The sequence below is a fragment of the Oncorhynchus nerka genome, unplaced genomic scaffold (assembly GCF_034236695.1).
Source record: "Oncorhynchus nerka isolate Pitt River unplaced genomic scaffold, Oner_Uvic_2.0 unplaced_scaffold_311, whole genome shotgun sequence".
NCBI lineage: Eukaryota > Metazoa > Chordata > Actinopteri > Salmoniformes > Salmonidae > Oncorhynchus > Oncorhynchus nerka.
This window is the reverse complement of record NW_027040492.1, coordinates 7150-33655: the sequence shown is the minus strand read 5'-3', so window position 1 is coordinate 33655 and position 26506 is coordinate 7150. Positions and strand designations below refer to the sequence as shown.

Here is a 26506-nt window from a genome sequence, read left to right as displayed (position 1 = left end):
TCCAGATTGGATGGCTAAGATAGTTCAACTAAATCACAACAGTAACTGATTAGAAAATACCTGCCGTGGAAAACTAATATTTAAAGCAAATAGGTGACATGGACATACTACAAACAACTAGTACAAAAAATAACCACTGCTTGACTTAACTAACATGTTACAAACCAACAAAACAGTGGAAAAAAGAATGTCAGTCAAGTTGGTTACAGGTCTGTGGAGATATAGGTAGCAAGGAGTCTGTGGGGCTAAAACACTGTAACTGTAGTTAGCTAGTTTACAGGAGATATAGGTAGCAAGGAAATAACTGTGGAAAACACTGTTGTAGTTAAAAAAGCTAGTTACAGGAGATATAGGTAGCAAGGAGCTGTGGGGAAAACACTGTTGTAGTTAGCTAGTTACAGGAGATACAGGTAGCAAGGAGCTGTGGGGAAAACACTGTTGTAGTTAGCTAGTTACAGGAGATATAGGTAGCAAGGAGCTGTGGGGAAAACACTGTTGTAGTTAGCTAGTTACAGGAGATATAGGTAGCTGTGGGGAAAACACTGTTGTAGTTAGCTAGTTACAGGAGATATAGGTAGCAAGGAGCTGTGGGGAAAACACTGTTGTAGTTAGCTAGTATAGGTAGCAAGGAGCTGTGGGGAAAACACTGTTGTAGTTAGCTAGTTACAGGAGATACAGGTAGCTGTGGGGAAAACACTGTTGTAGTTAGCTAGTTACAGGAGATATAGGTAGCAAGGAGCTGTGGGGAAAACACTGTTGTAGTTAGCTAGTTACAGGAGATACAGGTAGCTCTGGGGAAAACACTGTTGTAGTTAGCTAGTTACAGGAGATACAGGTAGCTCTGGGGAAAACACTGTGTTGTAGTTAGCTAGTTACAGGAGATACAGGTAGCAAGGAGCTGTGGGGAAAACACTGTTGTAGTTAGCCATCCTGCTAACGTTAGCTAGTTACTCCTTGATGATGAGTAAATCACATCCCCTTCACTGGGCCCCACTAATGAGCAAACGAGGCCATTGTAAAGAAAGAGCCCCCAAATCTGGACACTAGGATCCCCACCTCTGGAAACCACACACCCCCAACACCACACAAACTTTCCACGGAAGGAAAAATAAATAAAACAAGCAAAAAGATCAAAACTCACCTCTTATTAGCAAAGAAAAACTACACAACAACACAGCCCGTAGCACGGCGCCCATCTTTCTGCCTTGTTCTCACCCCGGCCGCTCCTGTTCAGCGCCTGGTCCGCATCGCTGTGTTTCTATTCCTCAGACGGAACTGTTATATTGGAACAATATTCGGGGTTTTTGTTTCTGGCTACAATGTAACTGTGATTATTCTCAGTTCCATTCTACTACGTCGGGGGGGGGGGGGGGGGTTTGTTTCTGGCTACAATGTAACTGTGATTCTTCTCAGTTCCATTCTACTACGTCGGAGGTTCCAGGCTCGGTGGCGCTGCGATTCATTCTCCTGCCTGAGTGCAACGTCTCCTTCCGCCCCGGGAGCAGAACATGCCAACCCTCCCCCTCCCTGTACCTTCTCTCCTTCCCCTCCGTCTCGTTCTCTGCTGCCTATTGTTGGACTTGATTACATGCAGCCTCTCTCGTCCGGCGGATTTCAACACATTTAAAATCGGTGGCTGATAAAATCACGCAACCGATAGGTCAAGACACTTGTTCCCGGTCGAAGACATTAAACCTGGTCTAATACAACAATTGTTTGAGTGTGAAAGATGCACATTCCGAAGGGACTATTTTCTGCCGGAGCACTGGGTGCTTCGGTTTAGAATAACATACCCCTATGACCCTGCCTCGGCTGCTGGCCGGATCTCCTTTCACTCCTCGGAACAGAGGAAGGAGAAGAGAGGGGGAATAGTATTATCATGTATTATATACTGAACCAAAATAGAAAACACAACATGGTAAATGTTGGTCCCATGTTTCAGAAGCTGAAATAAAAGATCCCTAGAAATGTTTCCATAGAGAATTCAAATGATTTTTTCTCTCTATTTTTGGGCACAAATTATACATCGCTGTTAGTGAGCATTTCTCCTTTGCCAAGATAATCCATCCACCTGACAGGTGTGGCCTATCAAGAAGCTGATTAAACAGCGTGATCATTACACAGGTGCACCTTGTGCTGGGGACAACAAAAAGCCACTCAAATGTAAAGTTTTGTCAAACAACACAATGGCCACAGATGTCTCAAGTTTTGAGGGGAGTGTGCAATTGGCATGCTGACTGCAGGAATGTCCACCAGAGATGTTGCAAGAGAATCGAATGTTCATTTCTCTGCCATAAGCTGCCTCCATTGTCATTTTAGAGAATTTTCCAGCCCAGGACCTCCACATCCGGCTTGTTCACCTGCGAGATCACCTGAGACCAGCCACCCGGACAGCTGATGAACCTGTGGGTTTCGCACAAACTAAGAATTTCTGCACAAACTGTCAGAAACCGTCTCAGGGAAGCTCATCTGCGTGCTTGTCATCCTCACCAGGGTCTTGACTGAAGAAGCTCCTCACAGATGAATCCCGGTTTCGTACCGGGCAGATTGCGGACTTATGTCATTGTGTGGGCGAGCTGTTTGCTGATGTCACGAGATCCTGAGGCTCCCTTTGTCGTGCCGTTCATCCCTTGTCATCACCTCAGTGTTTCAGCATGATAATGAACGGCCCCAAGTCACAAGGATCTGTACACAATTCCTGGAAGCTGAAAAATCTCCCAGTTCTGCCTACAAACTCACCAGACATGTCACCCCATTGAGCATATTTGGGATGCTCCGGATAAATGTGTACGACAGCGTGTTCCTGTATCCGGCCAATATCCAGCAACTTCGCATCGTTCTAGAACTGTCAAGAAGTTCAAGTCGGCTCCTCTCCTCGTTCGGGCGATCGACGTCACCGGCTCTCTAGCCATCGCCGCTCCATTTCTCATATTTCCATTTGTTTTGTCTTTGTTCCCTACAAACCATGATTTTCATTCCCTAACCACACTGCATGTATTTAGTCCTCTGTTCCCCTCCACGTCTTTGTGTGAAATTGTATGTATGTTACGTGCCAGACTTGTCTATTGTTCCGTGTTTGGGCACATTTATGTACTTTTGTTCTTTCGTTGGACCGGAATAAAAAAAAAATGCTCCTGTTCACTACACTCTGCTCTCCTGACCCGGACTTCTCCTCCAGTACAAAACATGAATAACAAGAACGAACAACAACTGTTATATTTTGACTGCAAAGCTTCGCGTGCTTCTTTATTTCCAAACCACTTCACCGTGAGATAAAAGTAGATTAAAATACCACCACAAACATTTTTCAAAAATCACATTTTTTTTTATTTTCTTACAAGAATTCAGTTAATAAAACATCTAATCCCCAAAGTGATTGGAAAGCAACACTTCACAAAACAAGACCAAACTACACACCTTACAAATTATCTAAGCAATACCAGTAATAAACAAGGTTATCATTTTGTGCAAAATTATATTAAATTTGGCTCCATGCTCCCGAGTGGTGTGACGTGGTTTAAAGTGACTGCGCTGCATGCCAATAAGAAGTCAGTAGTGGTTTCTAAGATAGCTGCGCCGCCTTGTGGTACATCATGGTATTACATTAATGCTCCGCCACCCTGTGGTACATCGTAGTATTACATCTAACCTACCAGTGGGCATTTCTCCATTCCACTCAGTCAGTCAGTAATCTCACACATTCCTTCTGCATAAGTGGATACTCACACAGTACACAGTACAAATCGACGTATGAAAATAGTGTGCGACCAGTGTCATCTACCTATGAAAACAATCCTACCATTTAAAAAGAAGTGTGTTATATCAAAAACATAGGATACCATAGTGCATCAGATTGTACAAGATTTGCATCCATCATTCTGTTCGTCCAGAACTCTGCCAGAAGCAAAGGAATCAACCCACAGTATACAGCACAGTGAAAAACACATGTTTAAAGTCAGTCAGACATTTAGATTGGAGTTGGTGATTAGAAACAAGCAGTCCACAGACATCATCATATGGCTATAGATGGTTAAACATGCAGAAGAGAAAGGCAAGTCTTATTGTACCTAACACACTGTGCAGTTGTTCCTCTTTAAAAGGTCTCAGTCAGTTGTGCCTCTTTAAAAGGTCTCAGTCAGTTGTTCCTCTTTAAAAGGTCTCAGTTAGTTGTTCCTCTTTAAAAGGTCTCAGTCAGTTGTTCCTCTTTAAAAGGTCTCAGTCAGTTGTTCCTCTTTAAAAGGTCTCAGTCAGTTGTTCCTCTTTAAAAGGTCTCAGTCAGTCGTTCCTCTTTAAAAGGTCTCAGTCAGTCGTTCCTCTTTAAAAGGTCTCAGTCAGTCGCTCCTCTTTAAAAGGTCTCAGTCAGTCGTTCTTAAAAGGTCTCAGTCAGTTTAAAAGGTCTCAGTCAGTTGTTCCTCTTTAAAAGGTCTCAGTCAGTTGTTCCTCTTTAAAAGGTCTCAGTCAGTTGTTCCTCTTTAAAAGGTCTCAGTTGTTCCTTTAAAAGGTCTGTCAGTTGTTCCTCTTTAAAAGGTCTCAGTCAGTTGTTCCTCTTTAAAAGGTCTCAGTCAGTTGTTCCTCTTTAAAAGGTCCCAGTCAGTTGTTCCTCTTTAAACGGTCTCAGTCAGTTGTTCCTCTTTAAAAGGTCTCAGTCAGTTGTTCCTCTTTAAAAGGTCTCAGTCAGTTGGTCCTCTTTAAAAGGTCTCAGTCAGTTGTTCCTCTTTAAAAGGTCTCAGTCAGTTGTTCCTCTTTAAAGGTCTCAGTCAGTTGTTCCTCTTTCCCTGTCAGTTGCTCCTCTTTAAAAGGTCCAGTCAGTTGTTCCTCTTTTGCTTGTTCCTCTTTAAAAGGTCTCAGTCAGTTGTTCCTCTTTAAAAGGTCTCAGTCAGTTGTTCCTCTTTAAAAGGTCTCAGTCAGTTGTCCTCTTTAAAAGGTCTCAGTCAGTTGTTCCTCTTTAAAAGGTCTCAGTCAGTTGTTCCTCTTTAAAAGGTCTCAGTCAGTCCTCTTTAAAAGGTCTCCTCCTTTTAAAAGGTCCCTGTCAGTTGCTCCTCTTTAAAAGGTCTCAGTCAGTTGTTCCTCTTTAAAAGGTCTCAGTCAGTTGGTCCTCTTTAAAGGTCTCAGTCAGTTGTTCCTCTTTAAAAGGTCCCTGTCAGTTGCTCCTCTTTAAAAGGTCTCAGTCAGTTGTTCCTCTTTAAAGGTCTCAGTCAGTTGTTCCTCTTTAAAAGGTCCCTGTCAGTTGCTCCTCTTTAAAAGGTCTCAGTCAGTTGTTCCTCTTTAAAAGGTCTCAGTCAGTGGCTCCTCTTTAAAAGGTCTCAGTCAGTTGTTCCTCTTTAAAAAGGTCCCAGTCAGTTGTTCCTCTTTCCCTGTCAGTTGCTCCTCTTAAAAGGTCTCAGTCAGTTGTTCCTCTTTAAAAGGTCTCAGTCAGTTGTTCCTCTTTAAAAGGTCTCAGTCAGTTGTTCCTCTTTAAAAGGTCTCAGTCAGTTGTTCCTCTTTAAAAGGTCTCAGTCAGTTGTTCCTCTTTAAAAGGTCTCAGTCAGTTGTTCCTCTTTAAAAGGTCTCAGTCAGTTGTTCCTCTTTAAAAGGTCTCAGTCAGTTGTTCCTCTTTAAAAATGTCTCCAGCTTGTTCCTCTTTAAAAGGTCTCAGTCAGTTGTTCCTCTTTAAAAGGTCTCAGTCAGTTGTTCCTCTTTAAAAGGTCTCAGTCAGTTGTTCCTCTTTAAAGGTCCCTGTCAGTTGCTCCTCTTTAAAAGGTCTCAGTCAGTACACTTATCAGTGGTGGCTGGTGCCACCTTGAATCTGAGGGGGACTCAGGCATCATAGTAATGGCTGGAATGAATAGACAGGCATCAAACACATCTAGACTTCCCAGTGTTTGACTCGCTCCATCTATTCCATTCCAGCCATTATTATGAGCCGTAGCTCTCTCTTGACCAGCCTCCAATGACTCTCTTGTACATAGGGGAGGCTGTCACTTTTTAGTGTTTGCTGTTTGCTTAAAGGGATAGTTCATCCAAATTACACTATAACCTTTAAATTCAGAGGGTTCTGAGTTGTTGGAATAGAGATATTGCTGCTTAAGGTTCTTTATTCCTTAGCTCCTGCTCTGATATCTCTGATAGCTACTGTTTTAGAGCCCTCTGTTTTAGAGCCCTCTGAGCTCTCTACTGTTCTAGAGCCCTCTGATATCTCTCTACTGTTTTAGAGCCCTCTGATAGCTCTCTACTGTTCTAGAGCCCTCTGATATCTGTCTACTGTTCTAGAGAGCCCTCTGATATCTGATATCTACTGTTCTAGAGCCCTCTGATATCTATACTGTTCTAGAGCCCTCTGATATCCCGCTACTGTTCTAGAGCCATCTGATATCTCGCTATTGTTCTAGAGCCCTCTGATATCTCTCTACTGTTCTAGAGCCCTCTGATATCTCTCTACTGTTCTAGAGCCTCTGATATCTATCTGCTGTTCTAGAGCCCTCTGATATCTCTCTACTGTTCTAGATATCTCTACTGTTATAGAGCCCTCTGATATCTGATATCTCTGATATCTACTGTTCTAGAGCCCTCTGACTGTTCTAGAGCTCTTATCCTGTTCTAGAGCCCTCTGATATCTCTACTGTTCTAGAGCTGTTCTAGAGCCCTCTGATATCTCTCTACTGTTCTAGAGCCCTCTGATATCTCGCTATATCTGATGTCTCTCTACTGTTCTAGAGCCCTCTGATATCCCTCTACTGTTCTAGAGCCCTCTGATATCTCACCATACTCTCTACTGTTCTAGAGCCCTCTGATATCTCTCTACTGATTCTAGTTCTAGAGCCCTCTGATATCTATACTGTTCTAGAGCTCTGTTCTAGTTCTAGCCCTCTGATATCTGTTCTAGAGCCCTCTCTATACTGTTCTAGAGCCCTCTGATGTCTCTCTACTGTTCTAGAGCCCTGATATCTGTTATAGAGCCCTCTGATATCTCTACTGTTCTAGAGCCCTCTGATATCTCTCTATACTGTTCTAGAGCCCTCTGATATCTCTCTACTGTTCTAGAGCCCTCTGTATCTAGTTCTAGCCCTCTATACTTTCTAGATGTCTCTCTACTGTTCTAGAGCCCTCTGATATCTCTCTACTGTTCTAGAGCCCTCTGATATCTGTCTGATATCTCTCTAGTTCTAGAGCCCTCTGATATCTATCCCTCTACTGTTCTAGAGCCCCTCTGATATCCCTATACTGTTCTAGAGCCCTCTGATATCTATACTGTTCTAGAGCCCTCTGATATCTCTCTGTTCTAGAGCCCTCTGCTGTCTGTTCTAGAGCCCTCTGATATCTCTCTACTGTTCTAGAGCCTTCTACTTTTCTAGAGCCCTATTCTCTCTACTGTTCTAGAGCCCTCTGATGTCTCTCTACTGTTCTAGAGCCCTCTGATATCTCTCTACTGTTCTAGAGCCCTCTGATATCTATACTGTTCTAGAGCCCTCTGATATCTCTCTACTGTTCTAGAGCCCTCTGATATCTCTCTACTGTTCTAGAGCCCTCTGATATCTCTCTACTGTTCTAGAGCCCTCTGATATCTATACTGTTCTAGAGCCCCTCTGATATCTCTCTGATATCTACTGTTCTAGAGCCCTACTGATATCTCTACTGTTATAGAGCCCTCTGATATCTCTCTACTGTTCTAGAGCCCTCTGATATCTATACTGTTCTAGAGCCCTCTGATATCTCTCTACTGTTCTAGAGCCCTCTGATATCTATCTGTTCTAGACTGTTATAGAGCCCTCTGATATCTCTCTCTCTACTGTTCTAGAGCCCTCTGATGTCTCTCTACTGATATCTGATATCTCTCTACTGTTCTAGAGCCCTCTGATATCTACTGTTCTAGAGCCCTCTGATATCTCTGTATCTAGAGCCCCCTCTGATATCTCTCTACTGTTCTAGAGCCCCTGACTGTTCTAGAGCCCTCTGATATCTCTCTACTGTTGTAGAATACTAGAAGAGGGGTCTGTTCAATGACACTAATGTTATTGTGTTGTAATGAATGACAGTACATTGATATGCTCTTAAAATTAAACTGAACATGTTTCTTATCTAATAAATATGTGGTTAAAGAAACGATTGAATTAAAACAGAGCAAACTGAAGAAACATATTATTTTTGCATGGTGGACCTTTCTTTCCTCGTGTGTCTTGTTTATTATTATCCCTCTTTGTGAACCAGGACGTGTGTGTGTGTGTGTGTGTGTGTGTGTGTGTGTGTGTGTGTGTGTGTGTGTGTGTGTGTGTGTGTGTGTGTGTGTTGTGTGTGTGTGTGTGTGTGTGTGTGTGTGTGTGTGTGTGTGTGTGTGTGTGTGTGTGTGTGTGTGTGTGTTTGTGTGTGTGTTTGTGTGTGTGTGTGTGTGTAAAGGTTCAATCACACCTCGTAGTGTAGGTCGTTAAGCTCCAGCCTGGTGTAGTGTCGCCGGTCAAATGACTCCATGGCCTTACGTCCAACCACAGCCAAGGCCAGAGTCAGGATGGTCAGGCCTACCACCACCACAGCCACCAGGAGCTCTTCAGAGCCCCGCCCTGCCACCTCCTTCCCCCGCCCTGACCCTCTGTCCCTGGGGAGGCTGGGGTTGCCTGGACCCTCTTGGGCACCAGCACCAGCTTGTTTTCTGGTGTTGTCCTTGGGATCAGGGGCTCAATGGCTGCTGGGCTCTTAGTGGTGGCAGTAGCACCAGTAGAAGTGGTGGTGGAGGTAGCTGGCTCAGTGGCTGGCTGGAGTTTTTCAGTAGTTCTGATGGGGTCTGGGTCTCTGCGAGGTGTTGGTGCTGGAGGGGTGGGGTCTGGGTCTCTGCGGGGTGTTGGTGCTGGAGGGGTGGGGTCTGGATCTCTGCGGGGTGTAGTTGAGACACGTAAAGAAGTTGTTGTAGTAGTAGTGGCAGGATGTGGTTTGGGTTTTTTAGACGATTTGTTAGGTTTTTTGGGAGGTTTATTGGGCTTTCTGTTCATAGTGGTTATTGTAGATATTGTTGTAGGAGTAGCGTGGGCCTCTGTTAGTGGCCAGGATGTTGCTTGTTGTGTTGTTGTCATAGTGGTTGGAGTCGGTCGTGTTATAACAGCCGTTGTTACTATCATTAAAGATGGCTGTGTTGTTGTGGTGGTAGGTGTAGGTGTAGTGGTTGTTGTAGTAGTAGTGGGTTGTGGTGTGGTTGTGGTGGTAGGTGTAGGTGTAGTGGTTGTAGTAGTAGTGGGTTGTGGTGTGGTTGTGGTAGGTGTAGGTGTAGTGGTTGGTAGTAGTAGTGGGTTGGGGTGTGGTTGTGGTGGTAGTTTAGTGGTGGTAGTAGTGGGTGGTGTGGTGGGTTTAGTGGTGGTAGGTTGTAGTGGTGGTAGGTGTAGTGGTGGTAGTAGTGGGTTGTGGTGTGGTTGTGTGTAGGTGTAGTGGTGGTAGTAGTGGGTTGTGGTGTGGTTGTGGTGGTAGTTGTAGGTTGTGGTGTGGTTGTAGTTGTGGTAGTAGTAGTAGTAGTGGGTTGTGGTGTGGTTGTGGTGGTAGGTGTAGTGGTGGTAGTAGTGGGTTGTGGTGTGGTTGTGGTGGTAGGTGTAGTGGTGGTAGTAGTAGGTTGTGGTGTGGTGTAGTGGTGGTAGTAGTGGGTTGTGGTGTGGTTGTAGTGGTGGTAGTAGTGGGTTGTGGTGTGGTGGTAGGTGTAGTGGTGGTAGTAGTAGGTTGTGGTGTGGTTGTGGTGGTAGGTTTAGTGGTGGTCGTTGTAGTAGTAGTGGGTTGTGGTCTGATGGTAGGTGCTGGAGTTGTAGTAGTAGTAGTAGTAGCAGTAGTAGTAGTTGGTTGGATTGTGGAAGGTGGAGTAGGTATCCCCGTGGTGGGATGAATCAAACCTATGGAAAACATGACATCAGAACATAACTCACGCAGAGATGAAAGACTCTGTGAAACACAAAAAACAAGACAAGAGCACACAAACAACTAGTACGTCTGACATGGGCCCCTATTCTCTACATAGAGCTGTGGACCAGGGCCCAGACATGGACATGGGCCCCTATTCTCTACAGAGAGCTGTGGACCAGGGCCCAGACATGGACATGGGCCCCTATTCTCTACATAGAGCTGTGGACCAGGGCCCAGACATGGGCCCCTATTCTCTACATAGAGCTGTGGACCAGGGCCCAGACATGGACATGGGCCCCTATTCTCTACATAGAGCTGTGGACCAGGGCCCAGACATGAACATGGGCCCCTATTCTCTACATAGAGCTGTGGACCAGGGCCCAGACATGGGCCCCTATTCTCTACATTGAGCTGTGGACCAGGGCCCAGACATGAACATGGGCCCCTATTCTCTACATAGAGCTCTGGACCAGGGCCCAGACATGGGCCCCTATTCTCTACATAGAGCTGTGGACCAGGGCCCAGACATGGACATGGGCCCCTATTCTCTACATAGAGCTGTGGACCAGGGCCCAGACATGAACATGGGCCCCTATTCTCTACATAGAGCTGTGGACCAGGGCCCAGACATGGACCCCTATTCTCTACATAGAGCTGTGGACCAGGGCCCTGACATGGACCCCTATTCTCTACATAGAGCTGTGGACCAGGGCCCAGACATGGACATGGGCCCCTATTCTCTACATAGAGCTGTGGACCAGGGCCCAGACATGAACATGGGCCCCTATTCTCTACATAGAGCTGTGGACCAGGGCCCAGACATGAACATGGGCCCCTATTCTCTACATAGAGCTGTGGACCAGGGCCCAGACATGGGCCCCTATTCTCTACATTGAGCTGTGGACCAGGGCCCAGACATGAACATGGGCCCCTATTCTCTACATAGAGCTCTGGACCAGGGCCCAGACATGGGCCCCTATTCTCTACATAGAGCTGTGGACCAGGGCCCAGACATGGACATGGGCCCCTATTCTCTACATAGAGCTCTGGACCAGGGCCCAGACATGAACATGGGCCCCTATTCTCTACATAGAGCTGTGGACCAGGGCCCAGACATGGGCCCCTATTCTCTACATAGAGCTGTGGACCAGGGCCCAGACATGGACATGGGCCCCTATTCTCTACATAGAGCTGTGGACCAGGGCCCAGACATGAACATGGGCCCCTATTCTCTACATAGAGCTGTGGACCAGGGCCCAGACATGAACATGGGCCCCTATTCTCTACATAGAGCTGTGGACCAGGGCCCAGACATGAACATGGGCCCCTATTCTCTACATAGAGCTGTGGACCAGGGCCCAGACATGAACATGGGCCCCTATTCTCTACATAGAGCTGTGGACCAGGGCCCAGACATGAACATGGGCCCCTATTCTCTACATAGAGCTGTGGACCAGGGCCCAGACATGGACATGGGCCCCTATTCTCTACATAGAGCTGTGGACCAGGGCCCAGACATGAATATGGGCCCCTATTCTCTACATAGAGCTGTGGACCAGGGCCCAGACGTTTAGTTGAAGGAAGATGCATTCACCTTTGAAGATGTCGTATGTGTTGATGCCCTGTTCAGCAGTCAGGAGGGGACAGTCCTGCTCACTCTGGCAGTGGAACAGATGACAGTTGTGGTTGTTGGGAGGCTCAGAGGGCTTGTGAGGGTTGAACACAGCCAGGGTACACTTTATACCTGAGGGGAGAGAGCAATCAGACACGGAGACTAATACCAAGTATCACGACTAACAATCCTTCTTATGGATAGGGGGCAGTATTCGGAAGTTTGGATGAAGGAGGTGCCCAATGTAAACTGCCTGTTACTCAGGCCCAGAAGCTAAGATATGCATATACTTTGTAGTATTTGATAGGAAACACTCTAACGTTTCAAAAACTGTTAAAATAATGTCTGTGAGTATAACAGAACAGATATAGCTGGCGTAAACCCGAGGAGAATCCATCCGGGAATTGTTTTGGGGGGCTCACCTCACCTCTCATTATAATGGCTGTCTATGGGAATATAAAATGAAGTCCTCCCAGGTTGCAGTTCCTAGGGCTTCCACTAGATGTCAACAGTCTTTAGAACGAGTTTTAGGCTGTTTTTTAAATTTAAATGAGCTAGAATTTGTAGTTTTTCTAAGTGGCTCCCATTTTGGCTGTAGTGTTATGACGCGCGTGATTAGAGCGCACACTTGGTTATTTATCTCCGGTAATGAACATACTATTCTCCGTCTTAAATTTGATCCTTTATTTACATATTAGGCTAGCTGAGGATTGATTATAAAAGTTGTTTGACTTGTTTGGACGAAGCTTATTGGTAACATTCGGGATTCATTTTGTAAAGCATTTTGAACGAGGGAAACCGGTGGATTATTGACTGAAGCGCGCCAGCTAAACTGACTTTTTGGGATATAAAGGACTTTATCGAACAAAACGACCATTTGTTGTGTAGCTGGGACCCTTTGGGATTGCAAACAGAGGAAGATCTTCAAAGGTAAGTGATTTATTTTATGGCTAATTCTGACTTTCGTGATGCCTCTGCATGGTTGGATTTTAAAAAAAATGCTTTTGTATGCGGGCCGCTGTCCTCAGATAATCGCATGGTATGCTTTCGCCGTAAAGCCTTTTTGAAATCTGACAAAGCGGCTGGATTAACAAGAAGTTAAGCTTGTAACCGATGTATAATGCTTGTATTTTCATGAATGTTTAATACTACAAATGTTGTATTTTGAATATCGTTGCTCTGCAATTTCACCGGATGTTGTCGAGGCCGGGCGCTAGCGGTACACCTTTCCCAAAGAGGCTACCAATACCAAGTATCACGACTAACAATCCTTCTGTTTGAAAGCTCCACGGTGTTGTCTCTCCTCTACCAATACCAAGTATCACGACTAACAATCCTTCTGTTCCACCGTGGTGTCTCTCCTCTACCAATACCAAGTATCACGACTAACAATCCTTCTGTTCCACCGTGGTGTCTCTCCTCTACCAATACCAAGTATCACGACTAACAATCCTTCTGTTTGAAAGCTCCACGGTGGTGTCTCTCCTCTACCAATACCAAGTATCACGACTAACAATCCTTCTGTTCCACGGTGTTGTCTCTCCTCTACCAATAACAAAGTATCACGATTAACAATCCTTCTGTTCCACCGTGGTGTCTCTCCTCTACCAATACCAAGTATCACGACTAACAATCCTTCTGTTCGACGGTGTTGTCTCTCCTCCACCAATACCAAGTATCACGACTAACAATCCTTCTGTTCCACGGTGTTGTCTCTCCTCTACCAATACCAAGTATCACGACTAACAATCCTTCTGTTCCACGGTGTTGTCTCTCCTCTACCAATACCAAGTATCACGACTAACAATCCTTCTGTTCCACGGTGTTGTCTCTCCTCTACCAATACCAAGTATCACGACTAACAATCCTTCTGTTTGAAAGCTCCACCGTGGTGTCTCTCCTCTACCAATACCAAGTATCACGACTAACAATCCTTCTGTTCCACCGTGGTGTCTCTCCTCTACCAATACCAAGTATCACGACTAACAATCCTTCTGTTCCACCGTGGTGTCTCTCCTCTGTTATTGTGTGTTACTGTGTGTTATTGCGTGTTATTGTGTGTTACTGTGTGTTATTGCATGTTATTGTGTGTTACTGTGTGTTATTGCATGTTATTGTGTGTTATTGTGTGTTACTGTGTGTTACTGTGTGTTATTGCATGTTATTGTGTGTTATTGTGTGTTACTGTGTGTTACTGTGTGTTATTGCATGTTATTGTGTGTTACTGTGTGGTATTGCGTGTTATTGTGTGTTACTGTGTGTTATTGCATGTTATTGTGTGTTACTGTGTGTTATTGCGTGTTATTGTGTGTTACTGTGTGTTATTGCGTGTTATTGTGTGTTACTGTGTGTTATTGCGTGTTATTGTGTGTTACTGTGTGTTACTGTGTGTTATTGTGTGTTACTGTGTGTTATTGCGTGTTATTGTGTGTTACTGTGTGTTATTGCATGTTATTGTGTGTTACTGTGTGTTATTGTGTGTTACTGTGTGTTACTGTGTGTTATTGTGTGTTATTGTGTGTTACTGTGTGTTATTGCCTGTTATTGTGTGTTACTGTGTGTTATTGCGTGTTATTGTGTGTTACTGTGTGTTATTGCGTGTTATTGTGTGTTACTGTGTGTTATTGTGTGTTACTGTGTGTGTGTTACTGTGTGTTATTGTGTGTTATTGTGTTATTGTTACTGTGTGTTATTGTGTGTTATTGTGTGTTACTGTGTGTTATTGTGTGTTACTGTGTGTTACTGTGTGTTACTGTGTGTTATTGTGTGTTACTGTGTGTTATTGTGTGTTACTGTGTGTTACTGTGTGTTATTGTGTGTTACTGTGTGTTACTGTGTGTTATTGTGTGTTACTGTGTGTTACTGTGTGTTATTGCTGTGTGTGTTACTGTGTGTTACTGTGTGTTACTGTTGTTATTGTGTGTTATTGTGTGTTACTGTGTGTTATTGTGTGTTACTGTGTGTTACTGTGTGTTACTGTGTGTTATTGTGTGTTACTGTGTGTTATTGTGTGTTATTGTGTGTTGTTGTGTGTTACTGTGTGTTATTGCTGTGTGTGTGTTATTGTGTGTTACTGTGTGTTATTGTTACTGTGTGTTATTGTGTGTTACTGTATGTTATTGTGTGTTACTGTGTGTTATTGTGTGTTATGTGTTATTGTGTGTTATTGTGTGTGTTATTGTGTGTTACTGTGTGTGTTGTGTGTTATTGTGTTACTGTGTGTTATTGTGTGTTACTGTGTGTTATTGTGTGTTACTGTGTGTGTGTGTATTGTGTGTTACTGTGTTACTGTGTGTTACTGTGTGTTATTGTGTGTTACTGTGTGTTATTGTTGTTATTGTGTGTTACTGTATGTTACTGTGTGTTATTGTGTGTTATTGTGTGTTACTGTGTGTTATTGTGTTATTGTGTGTTACTGTGTGTTATTGTGTGTTATTGTGTGTGCGTGTTATTGTGTGTTATTGTTGTTATTGTGTGTTATTGTGTGTGTGTGTTATTGTGTGTGTGTGTTATGTGTGTTATTGTGTGTTATTGTGTGTTACTGTGTGTTATTGTGTGTTATTGTGTGTTATTGTGTGTTACTGTGTGTTATTGTGTGTTATTGTGTGTTACTGTGTGTTATTGTGTGTTATTGTGTGTTACTGTGTGTTATTGTGTTATTGTGTGTTATTGTGTGTTATTGTGTGTTATTGTGTGTTATTGTGTGTTACTGTGTGTTATTGTGTGTTATTGTGTGTTGTTGTTATTGTGTTATTGTGTGTTATTGTGTGTTACTGTGTTATTGTGTTACTGTGTGTGTGTGTTGTTATTGTGTGTTACTGTGTGTTATTGTGTGTTATTGCGTGTTATTGCGTGTTACTGTGTTTTACTCTGTGTGTGTGTGTGTGTTATTGCGTGTTATTGTGTGTTATTGTGTGTTACTGTGTGTTACTGTGTGTTACTGTGTGTTATTGTGTGTTACTGTGTGTTACTGTGTGTTATTGTGTGTTACTGTGTGTTATTGTGTGTTATTGTGTGTTACTGTGTGTTATTGTGTGTTATTTGCTGTGTGTTATTGTGTGTTACTGTGTGTTATTGTGTGTTACTGTGTGTTATTGTGTGTTACTGTGTGTTATTGTGTGTTACTGTGTGTTATTGTGTATTGTGTGTTACTGTGTGTTACTGTGTGTGTTGTGTTATTGTGTGTTACTGTGTGTTATTGTGTGTTATTGTGTGTTACTGTGTGTTACTGTGTGTGTGTTTATTGTGTGTTACTGTGTGTTACTGTGTGTGTACTGTGTGTTACTGTGTGTGTGTTATTGTGTGTTACTGTGTTTTACTGTGTGTTATTGTGTGTTATTGTGTGTTATTGTGTGTTATTGTGTGTTACTGTGTGTTATTGTGTGTTATTGTGTGTTATTGTGTGTTATTGTGTGTTACTGTGTGTTATTGTGTGTTATTGTGTGTTACTGTGTGTTACTGTGTGTTATTGTGTGTTATTGTGTGTGTTATTGTGTGTTACTGTGTGTTACTGTGTGTTATTGTGTGTTATTGTGTGTTATTGTGTGTTACTGTGTGTTACTGTGTGTTACTGTGTGTTATTGTGTGTTATTGTGTGTGTTACTGTGTGTTATTGTGTGTGTGTGTTATTGTGTGTGTGTTTACTGTGTGTTATTGTGTGTGTATTGTGTGTGTGTGTGTTATTGTGTGTTATTGTGTGTGTGTGTGTGTGTTATTGTGTGTTACTGTGTGTTATTGTGTGTGTGTGTTATTGTGTGTTACTGTGTGTGTTATTGTGTGTTATGCGTGTGTTATGTGTGTGTTATTGTGTGTGTTACTGTGTGTTATTGTGTGTGTGTGTGTGTCTGTGTATGTGTGTGTTATTGTGTGTTATTGTGTGTGTTACTGTTGTTATTGTGTGTGTGTGTGTGTGTGTATGTGTGTGTTATTGTGTGTGTGTTTTGTGTGTGTGTGTGTGTTATTGTGTGTGTGTGTTATGGTGTGTTATGGTGTGTTATGGTGTGTTATGGTGTGTTATGGTGTGTTATGGTGTGTTGTTTCTCCCTACCTGTGTGTTATGGTGTGTTATGGTGTGTTATGGTGTGTTATGGTGTGTTATGGTGTGTTATGGTGTGTTGTTTCTCCCTACCTGTGTGTTATGGTGTGTTATGGTGTGTTATGGTGTGTTATGGTGTGTTATGGTGTGTTGTTTCTCCCTACCTGTGTGTTTATGGTGTGTTATGGTGTGTTATGGTGTGTTATGGTGTGTTATGGTGTGTTATGGTGTGTTGTTTCTCCCCTACCTGTGTGTTATGGTGTGTTATGGTGTGTTATGGTGTGTTATGGTGTGTTATGGTGTGTTATGGTGTGTTATGGTGTGTTGTTTCTCCCTACCTGTGTGTTATGGTGTGTTATGGTGTGTTATGGTGTGTTATGGTGTGTTACCTGTGTGTTATGGTGTGTTATGGTGTGTTATGGTGTGTTAGGTGTGTTGTTTCTCCCCTACCTGTGTGTTATGGTGTGTTATGGTGTGTTATGGTGTGTTATGGTGTGTTATGGTGTGTTATGGTGTGTTATGGTGTGTTATGGTGTTTGTTTCTCCTACCGGTGTGTTATGGTGTGTTATGGTGTGTTATGGTGTGTTATGGTGTGTTATGGTGTGTTATGGTGTGTTGTTTCTCCCCTACCTGTGTGTTATATAGTGTGTTATGTTACCTGGCTTGACGTCCTCTGAGCAGCAGGCCAGAACACAGTCTCTCTCTGATTGGGTGACTCTGGAGTCCATGACGGTGGTCGGTCGGACCAGCGCCTGGCGGACATTCACTATGGCGTTCTGATGCTGTCGGGAGAAACACGTCTCCGCGTCCGATCCCGAGACGGGGCCGGCGGCCGCCAGCGTCAACATGGCGGCCAGGAGGAGCGGCGATGACACCCTAGAGGGGAGGAGACGGGTCACGGAGGGGAACATGATGATGTCACAGGTCCACGGGGCTCTGGTTGGTTGAACACACGCCACGCCCTCAGGGTCCACGGGGCTCTGGTTGGTTGAACACACGCCACGCCCTCAGGGTCCACGGGGCTCTGGTTGGTTGAACACACGCCACGCCCTCAGGGTCCACGGGGCTCTGGTTGGTTGAACACACGCCACGCCCTCAGGGTCCACGGGGCTCTGGTTGGTTGAACACACGCCACGCCCTCAGGGTCCACGGGGCTCTGGTTGGTTGAACACACGCCCACGCCCTCAGGGTCCACGGGGCTCTGGTTGGTTGAACACACGCCACGCCCTCAGGGTCCACGGGGCTCTGGTTGGTTGAACACACGCCACGCCTCAGGGTCCACGGGGCTCTGGTTGGGTTGAACACAAGCCACGCCCTCAGGGTCCACGGGGCTCTGGTTGGTTGAACACACGCCACGCCCTCAGGGTCCACGGGGCTCTGGTTGGTTGAACACACGCCACGCCCTCAGGGTCCACGGGGCTCTGGTTGGTTGAACACACGCCACGCCCTCAGGGTCCACGGGGCTCTGGTTGGTTGAACACAAGCCACGCCCTCAGGGTCCACGGGGCTCTGGTTGGTTGAACACACGCCACGCCCTCAGGGTCCACGGCAGGGGTGGGCAGATTCAGACACTCCTGTAGAGGGTAAAGGGCAGGGGTCAGGGGCCAGACACTCCTGTATAGGGTAGTAGGTATGGGACAAGGGTCAGACACTCCTGAAGTAGTTAGGGGACAGGGGTCAGACACTCCAGTAGTAGGTAGGGGACAGGGGTCAGACACTCCTGTAGTAGGTAGGGGACAGGGTCAGACACTCCTGTAGTAGGTAGGGGACAGGGCCAGACACTCCTGTATAGGGTAGTAGGTAGGGGACAAGGGTCAGAAACTCCTGTAGTAGGCAGGGGACAGGGGTCAGACACTCCTGTAGAGGGCAGGGGACAGACACTCCTGTAGAGGGCAGGGGACAGACACTCCTGTAGAGGGCAGGGGACAGGGTCAGAAACTCCTGTAGTAGGGAGGGGACAGGGGTCAGACTCTCCTGTAGAGGGCAGGGTCAGACACTCCTGTAGAGGGTAGGGGACAGACACTCCTGTAGAGGGTAGAGGACAGGGGCCAGACACTCCTGTAGTAGGTAGGGGACAGGGGTCAGACACTCCTGTAGTAGGTAGGGGACAGGGGACAGGGGTCAGACACTCCTGTAGTAGGTAGGGGACAGGGGACAGACACTCCTGTAGAGGGCAGGGGACAGGGGTCAGACACTCCTGTAGAGGGAAGTAGGTAGGGGACAGACACTCCTGTAGTAGGTAGGGGACAGGGGTCAGACACTCCTGTAGAGGGTAGTAGGCAGGGGTCAGGGGCCAGACACTCCTGTAGAGGGTAGTAGGTAGGGGACAGGGTCAGACCCTCCTGTAGAGGGAGTGTCTGCTCCTTGAAAGCGCCATCTCTAGCCTTTAGCCCAGTGCGGATGTTGCCTGTAATCCATGGCTTCTGGTTAGGATATGTACGTACGTACGGTCACTGTAGGGACGACGTCATTGATGCAGTTATTAGTGAAGCTGGTGACTGACGTGGTAAACTCCTAAGTGTTATCGGATGAGCCCCAGAACATATTCCATTCTAGTCTGTGCTAGAGAAACAGTCCTGTAGCTTAGCATCCGTTTCATCGGACCACTTGAGTTTCTGCTTGTAAGAAAACAGAGAGTTCTGGTCAGATTTGCCAAAGGGAAGGCAAAAGGAGAGCTTAGTATGTGTTCCTGTGTGTGGAGTAAAGGTGAAACAGAGAGTTCTGGTCAGATTTGCCAAAGGGAAGGCAAAAGGAGAGCTTAGTATGTGTTCCTGTGTGTGGAGTAAAGGTGATTTAGAGTTTTGTTGCCTCAAGTGGCACAGGGGACATACTCGTTAAAATCACTGGCCAAGAAAAGGCTGCCTCTGAACAGTACATGGTCTTGTTTACTTATGGCCCTGTTCAGCTCTTTGAGTGCTGGTCTTAGTGCCAAGCATGGGTTTATGGTGGGAATAGACAGCTATCAAACATATAGATGAACTCTCTTGGTAAATAGCGTGGACTACAGCTTATCATTCTATCTTAAAACTTCCTCAACATTAGAGATCGAGGGGTCAATGGAGGGTCTATTTGCTTGTCGACGTAGTCTCGTCAGATGCCACGTCGCTTGGCCTCTCTCTTCGCCACGCCACTTCCTCTTTCAGTCCCGGGGATCAGGGCCTGGTCTGGAGTAAGCAGGAGATCCAGGGTCTGGTCTGGAGTAAGCAGGAGATCCAGGGCATGGTCTGGAGTAAGCAGGATCCAGGGCCTGGTCTGGGTAAGCAGGAGATCTAGGGTCTGGTCTGGAGTAAGCAGGAGATCTAGGGTCTGGTCTGGAGTAAGCAGGAGATCAGGGTCTGGTCTGGAATAAGCAGGAGATCAGGGTCTGGTCTGGAGTAAGCAGGAGATCCAGGGCATGGTCTGGAGTAAGCAGGAGATCCAGGGTCTGGTCTGGAGTAAGCAGAGATCAGGGTCTGGTCTGGAGTAAGCAGGAGATCAGGGTCTGGTCTGGAGTAAGCAGGAGATCTAGGGCCTGGTCTGGAATAAGCAGGAGATCAGGGTCTGGTCTGGAGTAAGCAGGAGATCTAGGGCCTGGTCTGGAGTAAGCAGGAGATCAGGGTCTGGTCTGGAGTAAGCAGGAGATCTAGGGCCTGGTCTGGAGTAAGCAGGAGATCAGGGTCTGGTCTGGAGTAAGCAGGAGATCCAGGGCATGGTCTGGAGTAAGCAGGAGATCCAGGGTCTGGTCTGGAGTAAGCAGGAGATCAGGGTCTGGTCTGGAGTAAGCAGGAGATCAGGGTCTGGTCTGGAGTAAGCAGGAGATCTAGGGCCTGGTCTGGAATAAGCAGGAGATCAGGGTCTGGTCTGGAGTAAGCAGGAGATCTAGGGCCTGGTCTGGAGTAAGCAGGAGATCAGGGTCTGGTCTGGAGTAAGCAGGAGATCTAGGGCCTGGTCTGGAGTAAGCAGGAGATCAGGGTCTGAAGTAGAAACTGGCTGAAGTAGAAACTGAAGTAGAAACTGGCGACTCGTTGAAGTATAAGCAGGCGACTCGTTAAACTGGCTGAAGTATGGAGTATAAACAGGCGACTCGTTGAAGTATAAACGTTTGAAGTATAAATGGGCGACTCATTGAAGTAGAAACTGGCGACTCGTTGAAGTAGAAACTGGCGACTCGTTGAAGTATAAACGGGCGACTCGTTGAAGTATAAACGGGCGACTCGTTGAAGTATAAACGGGCGACTGTTGAAGTATAAACTGGCGACTTCGTTGAAGTATAAACTGGCGACTGTTGAAGTAGAAACTGGCGACTCGTTGAAGTAAACTGGCGAGAAGTAGAAACTGGCGACTTGATAAGTAGAAACGTTGAAGTAGAAACTGGCGACTTCGTTGAAGTAGAAACTGGCGACTCGTTGAAGTAGAAACTGGCGACTCGTTGAAGTAGAAACAGGCGACTTAACGTTGAAGTATAAACTGGCTGAAGTAGAAACTGGAGTATAAGCGGGCGATTCGTTGAAGTATAAACGTTTACCGTTGAAGCACTTCGTTGAAGTATAAACGGGCGACTTCGTTGAAGTAGAAACTGGCGCGACTGTTGAAGTAGAAACTGGCGACTCGTTGAAGTAGAAACTGGCGACTGTTGGAAGTATAAATGGCGACTGCTGGAAGTATAAACGGGCGACTCGTTGAAGTATAAACGGGCGGCTCGTTGAAGTATAAACTGGCTAGAAGTAGAAACTGGCAACTCGTTGAAGTAGAAACTGGCGACTGTTGAAGTATAAACTGGCGAAGTAGAAACTCGTTGAAGTAGAAACGGCAACTCGTTGGGCGAAGTAGAAACTGGCGACTCGTTGAAGTAAAGTGGTGACTTCGTTGAAGTAGAAACTGGCTGAAGTAGAAACTGGCTTAATCGTTGAAGTAGAAACAGGCGGCGACTCGTTGAAGTAGAAACGGGCGACTCGTTGAAGTATAAACGGCGCGACTCGTTGAAGTAGAAACTGGCGACTCGTTGAAGTAGAAACTGGTGACTCGTTGAAGTAGAAACTGGCTGAAGTAGAAACTGGCGACTCGTTGAAGTATAAACTGGCGACTCGTTAAACGAAGTAGAAACTGGCGACTCGTTGAAGTAAAGCAGGCGGCTCGTTGAAGTATAAACTGGCGACTTCGTTGAAGTAGAAACTGGCGACTCGTTGAAGTATAAACGGGCAGGCGACTTCGTTGAAGTAGAAACAGGCGACTTCGTTGAAGTATAAACGGCCAGGCTGAAGTATCGTTGAAGTAGAAACGGCAACTTCGTTGAAGTATAAACGGGCGACTCGTTGAAGTATATACGGGCGACTGAAGTAGAAACGGGCGACGTTGAAGTATAAACAGGCGACTGTTGAAGTAGAAACTGGCGGGCTTCGTTGAAGTAGAAACTGGCGGTCGTTGAAGTATAAACTGGCGACTTCGTTGAAGTATAAACTGGGCGACTGTTGAAGTATAAACTGGCGACTCGTTGAAGTAGAAACTGGCGACTCGTTGAAGTATAAACTGGCGACTCATTGAAGTATAAACGGGCGACTCGTTGAAGTAGAAACTGGCGACTCGTTGAAGTAGAAACTGGCGACTCGTTGAAGTAGAAACTGGCGACTCGTTGAAGTATAAACTGGCGACTCGTTGAAGTAGAAACAGGCGACTCGTTGAAGTAGAAACTGGCGACTCGTTGAAGTAGAAACGGGTGACTCGTTGAAGTATAAACTGGCGACTCGTTGAAGTAGAAACTGGCGACTCGTTGAAGTAGAAACTGGCGACTCGTTGAAGTATAAACTGGCGACTCGTTGAAGTATAAACGGGCGACTCGTTGAAGTAGAAACGGGCAACTCGAGACTTGTTAATTGAATCCGACACGGTAGTTTTACATGATGAGATACAGAGACAGGAATGGGGTCTGCATCCCAAATAGCATCCCATTCCCTATTGGCCTTGGTCAAAAGTAGTGCCATTTGGTTTCAGCCTTGGTGAAGAGCCTGCTCTGAAAAGATCCTGGCTGGCAGTGGCTCAAGTAGACAGTCTGCCAGCCTTTCACACAGCACTAAACTAATCTCTCTCTCTCTCTGCTACCTCTCTCCCCACTCCTCTTCCCCTCTCTCTCTGCTACCTCCCCCTCACTCCCTCTTCCTCCTCTCTCTCTCTCTCTCTCTCTCTCTCTCTGCTACCTCTCCCCCTCCTCTTCCTCCTCTCTCTCTCTCTCTCTCTCTCTCTCTCTGCTACCTCTCCCCCACTCCTCTTCCTCGTTTCTCTCGCTCTCTCTGCTACCTCTCCCCACTCCTCTTTCCCCTCTCTCTCTCTCTCTTTGCTACCTCTCCCCCCACTCCCTCTTTCTCCTCTCTCTCTCTCTCTCTGCTACCTCTCCCCCACTCCTCTTCCTCCTTTCTTCTCTCTCTCTCTCTCTCTCTCTGCTACCTCTCCCCCCCACTCCTCTTTCTCCTCTCTCTCTCTCTCTCTGCTACCTCTCCCCCCACTCCTCTTCCTCCTTTCTCTCTCTCTCTCTGCTACCTCTCCCCCACTCCTCTTCCTCCTCTCTCTCTCTCTCTCTCTGCTACCTCTCCCCTCCTCTTCCTCCTCTCTCTCTTCGCTCTCTATTTTATTTGAAGGGTTCAAAGAACACTGTTATCAGGTTGACTCAAGAGTCAAGCCTATTTCTAAAACATGTTTTTCTGTACTCCACAACCCCAGTTCTGCCACTAAACCAACCAGACATACTGTACTCCACAACCCCAGTTCTGCCTGCCACTAAACCCAACCAGACATACTGTACTCCACAACCCCAGTTCTGCCACTAAACCAACCAGACATACTGTACTCCACGACCCCAGTTCTGCCTGCCACTAAACCAACCAGACATACTGTACTCCACAACCCCAGTTCTGCCACTAAACCAACCAGACATACTGTACTCCACAACCCCAGTTCTGCCACTAAACCAACCAGACATACTGTACTCCACAACCCCAGTTCTGCCACTAAACCAACCAGACATACTGTACTCCACAACCCCAGTTCTGCCACTAAACCAACCAGACATACTGTACTCCACAACCCCAGTTCTGCCACTAAACCAACCAGACATACTGTACTCCACAACCCCAGTTATGCCACTAAACCCAACCAGACATACTGTACTCCACAACCCCAGTTCTGCCTGCCACTAAACCAACCAGACATACTGTACTCCACAACCCCAGTTCTGCCACTAAACCAACCAGACATACTGTACTCCACAACCCCAGTTCTGCCTGCCACTAAACCAACCAGACATACTGTACTCCACAACCCCAGTTCTGCCACTAAACCAACCAGACATACTGTACTCCACAACCCCAGTTCTGCCACTAAACCAACCAGACATACTGTACTCCACAACCCCAGTTATGCCACTAAACCCAACCAGACATACTGTACTCCACAACCCCAGTTCTGCCACTAAACCAACCAGACATACTGTACTCCACAACCCCAGTTCTGCCACTAAACCAACCAGACATACTGTACTCCACAACCCCAGTTCTGCCACTAAACCAACCAGACATACTGTACTCCACAACCCCAGTTCTGCCACTAAACCCAACCAGACATACTGTACTCCACAACCCCAGTTCTGCCACTAAACCAACCAGACATACTGTACTCCACAACCCCAGTTCTGCCTGCCACTAAACCAACCAGACATACTGTACTCCACAACCCCAGTTCTGCCACGAAACCAACCAGACATACTGTACTCCACAACCCCAGTTCTGCCACTAAACCAACCAGACATACTGTACTCCACAACCCCAGTTCTGCCACGAAACCAACCAGACTAATGGTTATGAAACAGATTTCCACAGCATAAAGACAAACAACGACAAAAACATGAACCAAGAAAAACAAGAAGAAATGTATTCTACTTCTCTCCAACAAAGGCCTTGTAAAGTCACTACTAGCTTTATAAAAAGAAGAAGAAAGTGATCGTTTTACCACCAAGCCTTTGAGAGGAAATGTGACAGAGAGAACCAAGCTGGAGGTCCATAACTAAAAAACAACGTCCCCTAAAAATAGTCCAGCAGACCCCAATCTGTCTACGAGACGACTGAGGGAGCAGACGATGCTTCTGTTGCCTCTGTCATTTTAAGAGTAAGAACAGAACAGAGTTAACAATAAGAACAGAACAGAGTTAACAATAAGAACAGAACAGAGTTAACAATAAGAACAGAACAGAGTTAACAATAAGAACAGAACAGAGTTAACAATAAGAACAGAGTTAACAATAAGAACAGAACAGAGTTAACAATAAGAACAGAACAGAGTTAACAATAAGAACAGAGTTAACAATAAGAACAGAACAGAGTTAACAATAAGAACAGAACAGAGTTAACAATAAGAACAGAGTTAACAATAAGAACAGAACAGAGTTAACAATAAGAACAGAGTTAACAATAAGAACAGAACAGAGTTAACAATAAGAACAGAGTTAACAATAAGAACAGAACAGAGTTAACAATAAGAACAGAACAGAGTTAACAGTAAGAACAGAACAGAGTTAACAATAAGAACAGAACAGAGTTAACAATAAGAACAGAACAGAGTTAACAATAAGAACAGAACAGAGTTAACAGTAAGAACAGAACAGAGTTAACAATAAGAACAGAACAGAGTTAACAATAAGAACAGAACAGAGTTAACAATAAGAACAGAACAGAGTTAACAATAAGAACAGAGTTAACAATAAGAACAGAACAGAGTTAACAATAAGAACAGAGTTAACAATAAGAACAGAACAGAGTTAACAATAAGAACAGAACAGAGTTAACAATAAGAACAGAACAGAGTTAACAATAAGAACAGAGTTAACAATAAGAACAGAGTTAACAATAAGAACAGAGTTAACAATAAGAACAGAACAGAGTTAACAATAAGAACAGAACAGAGTTAACAATAAGAACAGAGTTAACAATAAGAACAGAACAGAGTTAACAATAAGAACAGAACAGAGTTAACAATAAGAACAGAGTTAACAATAAGAACAGAACAGAGTTAACAATAAGAACAGAACAGAGTTAACAATAAGAACAGAGTTAACAATAAGAACAGAACAGAGTTAACAATAAGAACAGAACAGAGTTAACAATAAGAACAGAGTTAACAATAAGAACAGAGTTAACAATAAGAACAGAACAGAGTTAACAATAAGAACAGAGTTAACAATAAGAACAGAGTTAACAATAAGAACAGAGTTAACAATAAGAACAGAACAGAGTTAACAATAAGAACAGAACAGAGTTAACAATAAGAACAGAGTTAACAATAAGAACAGAGTTAACAATAAGAACAGAACAGAGTTAACAGTAAGAACAGAACAGAGTTAACAGTAAGAACAGAACAGAGTTAACAGTAAGAACAGAACAGAGTTAACAGTAAGAACAGAACAGAGTTAACAATAAGAACAGAACAGAGTTAACAATAAGAACAGAACAGAGTTAACAATAAGAACAGAGTTAACAATAAGAACAGAACAGAGTTAACAATAAGAACAGAGTTAACAATAAGAACAGAACAGAGTTAACAATAAGAACAGAACAGAGTTAACAATAAGAACAGAACAGAGTTAACAATAAGAACAGAATAGAGTTAACAATAAGAACAGAACAGAGTTAACAATAAGAACAGAACAGAGTTAACAATAAGAACAGAACAGAGTTAACAATAAGAACAGAACAGAGTTAACAATAAGAACAGAACAGAGTTAACAATAAGAACAGAGTTAACAATAAGAACAGAACAGAGTTAACAATAAGAACAGAACAGAGTTAACAATAAGAACAGAACAGAGTTAACAATAAGAACAGAACAGAGTTAACAATAAGAACAGAACAGAATTAACAATAAGAACAGAGTTAACAATAAGAACAGAGTTAACAATAAGAACAGAACAGAGTTAACAATAAGAACAGAACAGAGTTAACAATAAGAACAGAGTTAACAATAAGAACAGAACAGAGTTAACAGTAAGAACAGA

At 44.8% G+C, this 26506-nt stretch overlaps 2 protein-coding genes across 2 annotated transcripts in view; both read right to left on the bottom strand.

Annotated features, from left to right (window-relative positions):
* The window catches only part of LOC115120970 (low-density lipoprotein receptor-related protein 6-like), a 123233-nt gene extending 121662 nt beyond the window's left edge, over nucleotides 1–1571 (bottom strand). The window contains 1 exon segment of the mRNA XM_065017062.1: nucleotides 1142–1571. Within this exon segment, the coding sequence (XP_064873134.1) occupies nucleotides 1142–1196 (55 nt within the window). The 5' untranslated portion in view covers nucleotides 1197–1571.
* Nucleotides 1572–9309: 7738 nt separating this feature from the next.
* On the bottom strand, nucleotides 9310–17665 carry LOC135571280 (mucin-2-like). Its single transcript, XM_065017063.1, has 3 exons — nucleotides 17153–17665; nucleotides 11441–11590; nucleotides 9310–9836 (listed from the first exon to the last, which is right to left on the bottom strand). Exons 1-3 carry the CDS (start codon nucleotides 17403–17405, stop codon nucleotides 9310–9312), a joined length of 930 nt encoding a protein of 309 aa, XP_064873135.1. The 5' UTR covers nucleotides 17406–17665.
* Nucleotides 17666–26506: the final 8841 nt, after the last annotated feature.